This window comes from Poecilia latipinna, unplaced genomic scaffold (assembly GCF_001443285.1).
Source record: "Poecilia latipinna isolate Pla-1442-1.1 unplaced genomic scaffold, P_latipinna-1.0 Scaffold1181, whole genome shotgun sequence".
NCBI lineage: Eukaryota > Metazoa > Chordata > Actinopteri > Cyprinodontiformes > Poeciliidae > Poecilia > Poecilia latipinna.
Window position 1 is genome coordinate 29,914 of NW_015113797.1, and position 12,355 is coordinate 42,268.

The window sequence follows — 12,355 nt, forward strand, 5'->3', positions numbered from 1 at the left end:
GTCCTGTACATTATGAATGAGGCTCAACAGGTAAAGAACATTCTGTACGTGTTCTTGGAAAGGATCATGAAACTGAACCAAACTTCAGCTATGCATCGCACACGGACACAAGTGGTTTTAACGTCCAACGCTCAGACTGAGAACGGTTCCCTGAATCGGCCTGGAGTCACCTGGTTTGACCCGGCTGGTCTTGGCGAGCTGCTGCTGACTTTAAAGCCGGACTGATGTGTGTCGCCGTCAGTCAGAACACAACTAGTGCTAAAAAGCACTAGTCTTGGTCTACAAGCGTTAGGGAAGCATTAAGTGGAGGCAGCACAAGACAAAAACAGTCCAAAAAGATGCTGACTTAAGTCTGCAGCTGCAGACGTCCACTGTCAGGACGCTTCGCTTTCAGAGCAGCTCCGCAGTAGAGACAGGAAGTGCGACCAAACCAAATCTCAAGAGAAATCGCCTTCAGTTTCAAGGTAAAGACAACAAGGGAGGCAACAATAAATTATAAGTTAAATGAAAATGCATGAGGTCTATTTTTTTCCAGCCAGTTTTAATGTTTGCAAGAATTATATTAGGAAATTGATGCTGATTTCCAAAGTGGCTCCTATATGTGATGTGACGGGTTTGATTTTTAATCTAATAGAATCTAATTAAATGTGTCTTAACCATGTCTTGAGGATCCATAAACATCTGTGGTGTTGAAAGTACGCTTATGCTACAACTACATTTTTTATCCATGCAGTACTATGTGTTTTCCAGGCACACAGTGCCATCTTACAGCACAATCAAGTAACTATGTTACATTCACTTATTATAAAAATGCAAATATGACTTAAAAGAATTTTACTTCCTAATTTAATGTCTTGAAATTGGGCCTCGGTCTCTTTATTAAACATGCCCTCTCTGAAACTCCACCTTCAGGAAGTCATCACAACATGGCTCCTCTATTAACCCTGTAACAATGTTTCTACCAGCATTGCACTGAGAAGTAGCTCCTATAATACGGTCAGATGATGCTCAGTTCCACCAGGTGTTTGCTAATTGCTGATGGCTAGTCTGGAGGAGCCGAGTGGGGGTGATACAGGGGCTGCTTTGTGAGGCCGAAGCTTGGAAACTACAGCTCTGAGGAGGAGCTGTGCCTTGAAGGTGGAGCTAGGTCCACTCAAGTATTGTGTACAGCAACACTTGAGTTTATTTATAGTTTTGTTTCCACACATTGATATTACTCCCACAACATCACAGCTGATAAAGAAGCAAAGATATTAGTTCATCTATTATGAATTAAATAAAGTTGAGTTTCTGTTTATGCTTTTTTTTGTGTTTCTTACATACTGTTAATTCTTAGCCAAATAATTAAGACCAGACAGGTTTGTTCAAAACTAAACAAAATACATAGGTCTAAATCAGGGCAACGTCCAGAGATAACATGTCTAAATGAGGTCAATGTGTAGCTTCAACGTGGAAATTAGGTCCATTGCTCAATGGGTTGCTTCTTTTTACAACTTCACATACGACCTGTCTATATTTCCTCTCTATGCTCATTTCCCTCTCTCCTCAGCCAGCACATACACGCTGCGGTTTAGCGTAACTACCATGTAACTTGGGAAGTATTGCAATGTAGAATTTATGGACAGTTTATACAGAAATAGATTCATCTGTTTAAGAAATACATAAAATGTTATTTATCAGGGTTTCTTCCAGTGTATTTTCAGCCTGGCGGGTCACCAGGCTTTACTTCCCCCTGGCCAGCCTAAGCGTTCTTAAATATATATATTTTTCCAATACACTAGCAACAGTGACAGCAAAGACAGATTAAGCTAGGTTTAAAGTTGACGGGCAGGTGTAACTGATGTGCAATTACACCTGCCCGTTGGCCTCATGTTATAATTTAAAATTATGATGTCTGCTCGTGCATCTCTGAATTTTTGTAGCTTTTATAATTTTTTAAACACAAAAATGTTGGCTAGGGCCAATCATGGACTCCTCTATTGCCCCCTAGCACCAGGCTTTCTAGGGGAAACTCTGGTATTATTATTATTATTATTATTATTATTGTAGTTTTCTGGCCGACCACAGATCTTTTAAAAGCCTGATCTGCCGATTCTGATTTTGGTCGATACAGTTTTATTTTGTCTGAAAAGTTGCTGGATATAGCGACAAAGTTGGGACAGTGGATGATTTTCAGACCTCTGCGGATGTATTTAAAATCTGTTTCACATGCAAGTATCACTGAACACATAAAATTAAGGGAATCAGGCGCCACTGATTACTAGTACTTACTTCTGTGACAATTACACCCAGTTTTTATCAATGACTTGTTGATCTTTTTCACTCATTCCATGCTGAGAACAGCTAACTGACCAGATGATAAACGATCAAGTTAGATTGACTAAAACTAACTTCACCAGCAATGGCCCAGCTGGGTCAATTTAGTCACTCACCATATATGGGCATACTGGGAACTGTGCGCTTTATTTTCTTAAACTGGAGGCAAATCTATGTCATTTCCTGTTTTCCAAATGTAACCCAAAGTTTCAGCCTGCAACATGGACCCAGCCCCTGCCTCCCCGTGTCTGGGCAGGTCTATGCAACAAAAAGCCAACCAGCTGTTTTTTTTTTTTTTTTTTACCTGCTACTTATGTTTTTCTTGCTCTTGTTTTTCCTTTTGAGGCTTTCCCTCTCCCGGCTGCTGATGAAGGGTGGCATAGAGGCATAGCCATGCTCAGCTTCTGCAAGCAGATAAACAACATCGTGGTCACATGTCTTGTTATTTAGTGGTGCAAAACATAGCCACAGTGAGCATGAGCCGAGCATGGGAAAAAAAAGAGGAAGACTGCAAGATGTGCCACGTCTTTTGGATCTAAGGTAGCATTAATGCTATGGTGCATGCATGCCATTTATTTTATGCAGTATTTTGATACGGTAACCCCCTCTCAGCCCCCCACCTTCCCCTATCTGCTTGGACAATGATGTCATCCTGAACGACAATAAAGCCCACTAGCTAACCACAACAGAAGGAAAGGAGGGGCATCCACTGAAACATTGTGTTCCTGCACATCTGAATGCCTCTGCAACATATGCATCCATTCTCTCTTCTTCCCGAATTGCACGGATGTCTTTGCGGAACGCATTTGAAATCCCCCCCAAATATGAATTATTACCACAATCACGACTATTATCAGACAACTGAGTAAAGTACACGCTGTTCAAACTCCAAAAACAATAATAATAATAATACTGCATGTGTCGTCAGATTACTTGTTGCAAAAATTAAACCAGAGCTGCAATCGCATTTATGGCAACTATTTAAAAAATATGTCCATAAAGTCTAGTCACTTGTGGAAGGACTGCCACTGTGAAGTTTAATTGGAGAAAGAAAAAAATAAACAACAAAAAAGTGAGACAATATATTTATACTTTACCTCTTTCCCTACGATCGAGGTACTCAGCTGCTTCAATCAACATCTGCACCATTCCGATCGCCGCCATTTTCAACAATAACACTAATATTATAACAATCCGAAGAGAGATTCCAGGAGTGTATCCAACCTGCTGAAGGTCCTTCCCTAGATTCTTCCTTTCAACGCTCAGGTGATTTGGTTATGTCAGCCTTTGTTTTGTTTTTTAATGGGCGAAGGAGGGGAGACACAGTCGCTGTGGATCACTGGGTATATTTAAAAGTTAAAGGTCCAGCAGCATAAAGCACCAGTTAAATACCGAAATTGCTTTCTTCCTTGTTGAGCACCCAGATGATGATTTAAAGGGGTCGGTGAGAGCTAGCTAGCGGAGGGCTAACACAGCTAAACAATCCTTAAAAGCCTCAATGCAAGCTAAATAAAATTGTTAGATACTGGCAGGTCTTCGAAGAAAATTCGGCTTGTAGATAAAATCTGAAGAATTTTTTTTTTCTCCTAGCAAGTAAAATGTGTCAAGAGGGCAGCTTTGTTTTGAAGTGGAAAAAAAGTTGGCTAACGTTTGCAGAAATGACAAAATGCCAAAATAACGACGGAAAGTTGTTGCTATTTCGGTTGTATTTTGGAAGCGTCAGCCAAAGGAAGAAAAAAAAAACAAAACGTTAGCCTCTACAGTTGCCAGAAGCTACCAGATAGGAAAATGCTATAAAAAGGAGCTGCTAGTGTTTTAAGTTTATCCAGCGTTAGTGGTTTAAGGCTGGCTGGTTCTGTCTGTGCTGGTTTACAGCTAATGGAACGCCTGAAACGTCTCGTTGGATGCGGACGTACCGAATGACATGGAACAGCTATAGTTTGTTAAAGTGCTTCCAAAATAGTGCCTTGTTAATGTGGACAACAGCTACCTACTGTACTGTAACACAAAGCCTCTGTGTGCTGTCACATGATTGGTTGCTGAGCATAACAACTCAGTCTGCTATTGGTTAGCTGAACCGTCATTGAACAGAAATGATTCGGCCCCTAACTGAAACTGAGGGTCTCCTTCAGCCATTTTGGCTCTGATTCCCCATTGGTGTTGACGCATCGCTCAAAGCCGAAATGGACGTAGTTTCCTTTGAACACAGTGGTGTGTCGTGATTGGCTATTACCTGACAGACTTCTTAGCTATTGGTTTCAATGCCCAAAAGCAAAAGACAAAATGATAATACCCTTTTATGGAGAGCCACGCCTCTTGTGCCATGCTGTTTAGCGTTGTACGGCAATGATTGGCTCCTCAGACTTGACCCATTCGGTCACAGTCAACCGGGGGTACAAGCTGCAACGACGCAACACGGGAGGAGTTTTCTCTTGAAACGAGTGTGACAACTCGCAACCTGTCGAAGTTATTACGTAATTAGTGGTTAAGAAGGTAAACGGGTTTTAATGAAGCAAACTACTGAAGACAACCTAAAGACACAATGCCTAATATGATAGCAATAACCATATGACAGTTGGTGTGTGTGTGTGTGTGTGTGTGTATGTGGAAGAAGCAGGCCTCCGCTGCTCTTGCCCGTGGGTCTGAACGGAGCAACATTCTAATGCGGCGGCTGGTGCGCCGTCTGACAAATGGGGCGGACTCACTCTCCTCACTCAAATGGCGCATCCGCGCAAGCGCAAACTGATGTTCAAAATCAAAACAAGCAAATCTCAGACAATATAAGCAAACGGGGTTCTCAGAGAAATTTAATTTGAGACGGACCATAAGTATCGCAAGGCAGATTCTTAATATGTGGAGGGAAATAATTTGCACGACAAGGATTTACAGAACTGCACGCACGCACGCACACACACACACACACACACACACACACACAAAAAGCACTTAAGAATTAGAGAAGCTTTCAATAAATGGCCCCCGATTATAGTCTGTGGATCTTCCCACTTTCTTACACAAAGCTCATGCCCATTTTGTTTTTCGACTTGTAAGTTGAGGTTTGTAGTCCGTTTGATGAGCTGTAAAGACCCGAGGTGGTTGTGGTTTCAACCATCCAGCCCCTAACCCTCAATCACTTCCTCAGGTTTGGGGAACTGACTGCAGATTGTTCGAATTACAGAAGTGACAATACATCCTGTTATTGTTAATAAATGAAAACGAGATCCTTGGTTTGTCAAACTGTTGCTTGGCACACCATGCCTGATCTTTCTTCCCATTTCTGACCTGCGCAGACCTCCACATGATGCTCAATTTAATTTAAGTTTTGTTCGATGCCCTAGACTTATTCATATGTGGACAATTGATTTCTCATATTTTTGTTTTTTGGTAAAAAAAAAATAAAAAAAAATCACTTCTTAGTTATTTTTTTCCTTGGAATGCTCCAACTTCTGCTTGCAGTTCATTCCTAACTGGACATTCCCAAGTGAAAACTTAGTGAAATTAGGAAAAAAGAAATATACAGTTTAATAAAAACATTCTCCAATTCATTTCATTTCCAGTTGTAATTAACAGCCTTAGATGAGCCAATCAAGTGTTCATTTGGAAAACTTGACTAAAAAGGATGGATGGCTTTAATTCTGAAGAAACATTTCAAATGAAAGATGAAACATCTTTGAGAAAAATAAAGGATTGTTGAAAATGATATAAGCATATTTGAGTACTATGCTAGAGTTTGAGATTTATTTTCTATATTCATTACTAAATCTGAATTTTAGGTAAAGAAAAAAAATGTCTTGGTTCCACAAGCCATTTAAAATCCTAGCAATTTTTAAATTGTAATTTAAAATATATATATTGAGTTTCTTTAACCTCCTGTGGTTTTAGGTATTGTTCCGTCAGACTGTCAGTTCCCAAAACTACACACACACAAAAAAATTCTTATAAAGCACACACAGGGTCAGTGTGACCACACTAAACCGCAAACAGAGTAGAAAGCTTGTGAGGTCCAAGAAACCACGTCTCTTAAGAACACAGGAGGGTTAAAATATGAACTACCAGCAGTGCGTCATCAAGCTTCTTAGCTTGTGTTTGTGGAAATGTTTACCCTATTCTTGGTTGAATACATTTATTTATTAGTTTAAGTTATTTTCAGAGTGCAGTCAGTATTGGATGAGAAGCAGGACTCCATGACACACTGAACAGAACACCAGGCTGGATTCTTATCAGCAGAAAAATAAACATTCACAAGAAAGACAAACCAAGCAGAGGTATACAAAAACCAAAAGAGCAGGAAAAGAAAGTATTTGATGATATACTGATGGATAAAAGAGTGAAAGCTAGTAAGAAAAAAAAGTTTCATAGTCAGCACTGCACCTTTTTTTTATGCATTTATTAAGAATACGGCACAAATCTCAACAACAAAATGCTCCACCTCCCACCAGGTCTGACCTGAGTGAGAACTGGAGGAAAAACTATTTACAAGGTAAAATAATAATAGTAATTAAAAAAAAGACTTGCTGCATCACGAGACACATTTAATAGAAATAAATCCATACTGTCCTTGTCCTCCTGCAGGGAGGAGAGACTGGTGGTGAAAAACGAGCTGCTGGCACCTTTAAGCGATGAAGTCCAGCGGCCTGTTGAAGCCTCCCTTTCTGTTCATGTACTGCCTAAAGAAAGAGACGGAGCAGGAAACATGACATCACCACTTCCTTTGCAGCACTTGCACATTACATCACCGTTAGGAGGGCTGGGATCTGCGTAGAAACACCTGCAGAGGTGATTGGCTGCTCTACCAGCAGACCATGCAGTGAACACTCACCGCTAGGCAGGAACGAAACCTCCACGACTAAAACATTTAAAGAACCAAATACGATAAATACAAGGAGATTCTTAACTCTGCTCTAAAGCTTTACAGTGCTAGGGTAATGAGCATCAAATTGGAAATAATCTTATGTGTATAAATGTACCTGTATTTCCTCTTCATGGTAACGTTGACTGCATATGCATTAACCGATCCATCCGTTTTCTTACCCTATGGAAGAAAAAAAAAATATTGTCTTTGTACAATAGTTTAAAAATGTCACAAAATTCTATCAGTGTAAAAACTGATTTTTTACACAGATAAAAATAGGAATTTCCTGTCCTACACTGGGTGTTCCTTTACTGTGAAATCTTTAATTGCTGACATCCTGCTAGAAAATATGAGACACTTAAGATGAAGGCAACCTGCAGTTTGTTGAATCTTCAATTTAGCTGCACAACACACTAGAACAGGGTGTTCAACATGCGGTTCAGGAACCTCGACTGGCTCTATGGCCCGTCCACAATGGCTCTTAATAACTCTGGCTAAAATTATAAAAATTAAACTAATGTTTTAAACAAATATTTACAACAAATGCTGGTTTTACCTGTTTTTGTTTCATATGAACTGATTTTCTCTGACAGAATGATACTAAAAATACTAGTGATAGTTTTTTTTGTTATCAAGTTTAGAAATTATGTACTTTTTACTTCTCATAAATGTACATATCCATCCTCTTTTGTGCAAAAGTTTTGTTTTATTTTTTAAAAAAGACAAATTTCCTGACATAAATTTACATTTATATAAATAAATACATTTATCTGAGTTCATAAAGTAATCAAAAATTATCTGAAAAAAAAAAAAAAAGGTAACATTTGCAGCTTTGAATAAGTCTTGGGGCTAAATGCATCTGAAGTTTGCTGCCCCCCTGCGCTAGATCGTATTTGGGTCAACAGTGCCTCCTTGTGGTTGTGTGGCAAACAGCAGCCACTGCTGCACTCACCTTGGTTGAATCAAAGGAACCGAAGCCCATCATTTTCATCATCTCAATTTCCTCCTCTGTTTTGCCTTGCATATCCTCAGCTGTAGCAGCACAAGGGGAAAAACAAAAACTGTTTTATCGGTTCAACTTCAGGTCAGCATGTTAGCGACCGAACGATTTGTCTGCTGCTGATGACGATACCTGAGATCTGAATGGACTTCCCAGGTTTGTCTTTGGCCTCTTTCCGCTCGTCGTCACGCCGGTCCTTCTGCCGCACAGGAGAGAGGGAGGAGGAGCGATGGCGTCTGGGAGGAGTCCTGTTTGAGGAGCAGAAACACTGCTTCAGGATTTATAGCCGGGCGCAAACGATTAACAATCCAAACGTTCCTTTTCATTACGCCACTACACAGGACGCCGTGAAAGCAAAACAAGACCTTGAATGACATAGTTATCTTTTTCATGCCGTGTACAGAAAGCTGTTCTATTGTGAGGCGACAGGACATGATTGTTCATGAAAGTGACTTTAGAGGTAAACAAACATGTTGATGTGACATTAGAGCTCACTCCATCTGTAAAACTCTCAGACTGCAGGATTGTTTGTCATTCTGAATTTGCACAGAAACTTCCCCATTGTGGGACAATAAAGGACTTTTCTATTCTAATCATTAAGACTGTCAAATAATGACAGTTTTAATGATTGCCATGACCCACACACACAAGCAGTAGGTACATTTTCACACAGTTACAGCGAGGTACGGGGAGGGGAGAGTAAGTATTTGTACACCGCTGATTTAAATGAAGGTCTGCCATTTCTATTGAACAGACATCTCATCTGTGTGAAATAGAATTTTTTTCTATATATATAAAATTAATAAAAAAAAAATCACATTGTATGACTTAAGCAAATTGCATTTCATGGGATGAAAAAAAGTGTTTGATACAATAAAAAAATATAATTTCAATATTTGGTACAGAAATACTTGCACCTAAAGGAGGCAGTGTCACTAAATGTTTTTAAAGGCCGCTCTCAGGAATCATCTGTAAACATTTCAACTGAGCAATCTTGTAATTTATTCATTTATGACTGAGTTATCTTTTTTCTGTGAATGTTCTGTAACCTCTGTGTGCTGCCAGGCTTCTCTTGTAAAATACATTTTTAATTAAGCCTTTAACAACTCCAGAGGTCAGATGTTTCCTGTAGCTCTTGACCACTGCAGCAGAGGTTTCGGCTCCACTCCTCCATACGGATCTTTATACTTTCAGGGCTGTCGCTAGGCAACACAGATTTTAAGCTCCCTCCTGTCCACAATCTAATGATGCACAGCTACAACCAGCCTCCTTGTAATCCTCCAAATAGTTCTGTTTCGGTCTCATCTGACCCCATGACCACGAGCAGCTCTACATTTTTGTTCCTGGTGTCCATAGACAGCTCTTTGGTCTCACATGGTGGACAGCTTGCAGCCTGATTGGGTGGACAGGTGCAATTAATCCAGGTAACGGGTGAAGGGAAGAACTGCTTCTTAAAGATGAACTAGCAGGTCTGTGAGAGACAGAATGTTTTCTGCTTGGTAGCTGATCAAATGCTTATTCCATTAAATTAAATGCAAGTTAATTGTTTTTTTTTTTTTTTTTTTTAAATCATACAATGTGATGATCTAGATTTTTTTAGAGAGTCTCTCACCAGCTTCGTTTCTGTTACAAATGTCTGCAAAACTATTGATATTCTGCTAATGTAAAAATAAATAAATAAAATAACTTTGCAAATGTGGTGTTTCCATTAAATAAGAAATGCAATTAAAATCACATGAATAAGTTGTTTCATCGATAAATCATTAAAAAAAATGCCACGCCACTGTCCTCCTACCACTTCCTGTCTTCTTCTTTGCCTTTTCTGGCAGTAGTAACATCCAGTTTGTTGATCATGTGACTCGTGATGCAAAAAGAAAATGTTTCTACTGGAGTTTAGCGAAAAACACTATTTTGGATACAGCCGAAAAACCGCATCATACTAGTGCAAAAACCTTTTATAAGAAAAAAACAAAACAAAACAAAAAAAAACAACAGGATTTTTATTAGAGGAAATTTGCTCATTTTCCATTAAGCTAATTTATTTTCAGAATTCCAATTATAAGATGAATGGAAACGCAGCTTGTGTTGAGGTGAAGCTATGATAAATATTCCAGACCTCTGCAGTCTCTGTTAGCAGGAAAACTGGAAATATCTGCGGCGTATCAGATCATCGTTTTCCCCACTTTAATCTATAGATACCTGGACTAACAATTAATGTGTGGAACGTTAAATATGTTCATTTGAAATCTGGCTGATTTAAAGGTAAGCTGAGCATATATATCCTATTTTCCAATTAACATTCCTACTTAAGAAGTGCATTGATAGAAGATCTACATAACTGCCTTCACTCTGTGCCCTCCAGACCAGTTTGACCCCTTTGACTGCCGGTACATTAATACATTACAGTAAAACCAGCTTCAGATGGGATTATCTACCCATCCCAGCGGCGTATGAAAACAATCTCGACTGCACTGACGATCTCACCTGGACCGTCTTCTGTGCGGCGAGCGTGAGCGAGATCTGCGGCGGTCTCGGTCCCGGTCCCTGGAGCGAGAGCGATCCCTGTCCCGCCGGCGCCGCTCGTGTTCTCGTGAGGCCGAGCGGGATCGTCTTCTCTCTGGCAGCAGGAAATGACATCACGTCAGGAACTGGGCCATTTCTTAAAGCACACTGGTAGCAAGGAACTGTCATTCTTTGCAAACGTTGGCCAGGTGACAGTTTATCTGCCATGTCCACGTTGGAACAACAGAGAAACTGAAGGAGTTTTTATTCAGCTCGTCATCAAAGGCCCAAAGTAAAAACTTACAAACTTAAATTTAACAAAAAGGTGTTTGTTTTCAAACTGTTTAAACGGTTTTCCTTGACAATTAAATGTATTAAACATTGGCAAAAAAATAACACTAAGTTCTTATGAAATGATCAGCTTCAGTGTATGAAATGAGCAGAAAACTAATTTTATTAGCACTACTTGACCTGTTGACCACTGCTCTGACAAGATATAGCAAAAATTGGCTAATTTTGATTAATCATTATGCCAAAATGTGAAAAATATAGTTATTCAGTTCATATCTGACTAAAGAAAACGAGAAATCAAATGACAGTGTCGTAATTCCTTTCAGCTTATCTTTATTTGACAAATTTGTTTTTGTAGCTTATCTGATGAGTGAGAGGAGACCGCTTTATAATTATTCCTTTTAAAAATAAACAACTATAAAATTTTACAATAAGTTATTCTAGGGATGGTTACAAATAGTTACATTACTATTAATCACTGGAGATTCAACAAATAACAGCGCGCTCCTTCAGTCTTGTAATGAAAATAACTTCGACTAATCTATTATTAAAACTACATCTTTATATCTGGTCGAGCAGCTATAAAAAAAACTACGTGATTTCGGCTGACAGAGTGCAACTTTTACCGGATCTGACCAAATAACTCCCAAATTTTCATATTCAACTCAGTTAGCCTAGCTTTAGCAGCTCCAGACGCGCAACTCTAGAAGCTTCTACAATCCTCCTGAAGACTCAGTTTGCTAAGAAGGTTTCAAAGGAGGCCGATATTATTGTAACCCACTTAAGCACGTTAAAATAACCGCTAATTATAGAACATAAAGGAGAAAAAACCGACATTATTCGGAGCATAACAGTGGACAGTAATGTAAGCTAGCGCTACGTTAGCTACCTAGTAGTAAAAGCTTCACGTCTTCTTACCTCGTCTCGGGGGTGTTCGGCTCCTGCTTCGACCCATTCTTCCAGCGGCTAAAATTAGCCTTTTTTATAACCAGTGGTTTAAAGAAACTATGTTCTATAAATAACTAAGAAGAAACTAACATTTGCATGAAGCTAACGACAGCTCTACGTCGGCTTCTCCTTCGTCCCCTGTGATTGGTTGTGCTTTAGAGACTTCCTCTACCTTCCGTGACGCAGTGCGCCCTCTATCGACCTGTATGACCGTCACATTCCGGTAGCTCTGGAAAAAAGAAAAACAAATGAAGCGCCGTAGAAGCGGGACTCTAAAACAAACAAAAACAAAGACGTGGAATTAGTACATAATAATGACGTGATTATAGCGAACTATTATACAAGTGTGAAATGTTCCTGTATGTTGCACCTCGACCACACACTTTTACTGTTTACAAATGTTCCAACAAGGATTAGATCTGGAATCATTACAGAGTTTTAATTTG

The 12,355-nt window shown here is 39.5% G+C and overlaps 2 protein-coding genes across 2 annotated transcripts in view; both read right to left on the reverse strand.

Moving 5' to 3' along the window:
• The window catches only part of mxd1 (MAX dimerization protein 1), a 34,535-nt gene extending 29,877 nt beyond the window's left edge, over positions 1–4,658 (reverse strand). Inside the window, exons 1-2 of the mRNA XM_015053460.1 lie at positions 3,414–4,658; positions 2,621–2,720 (exon numbers count right to left, since the gene is read on the reverse strand). Coding sequence (XP_014908946.1) covers positions 2,621–2,720; positions 3,414–3,480 — 167 coding nt within the window. The 5' untranslated portion in view covers positions 3,481–4,658. The remainder of the gene's footprint in view (positions 1–2,620; positions 2,721–3,413) is intronic.
• Positions 4,659–6,687: 2,029 nt separating this feature from the next.
• snrnp27 (small nuclear ribonucleoprotein 27 (U4/U6.U5)) lies at positions 6,688–12,072 on the reverse strand. The gene is made up of 6 exons (XM_015053461.1): positions 11,880–12,072; positions 10,653–10,785; positions 8,301–8,416; positions 8,121–8,200; positions 7,284–7,348; positions 6,688–6,983 (listed from the first exon to the last, which is right to left on the reverse strand). Exons 1-6 carry the CDS (start codon positions 11,914–11,916, stop codon positions 6,929–6,931), a joined length of 486 nt encoding a protein of 161 aa, XP_014908947.1. The 5' UTR covers positions 11,917–12,072; the 3' UTR covers positions 6,688–6,928.
• Positions 12,073–12,355: the final 283 nt, after the last annotated feature.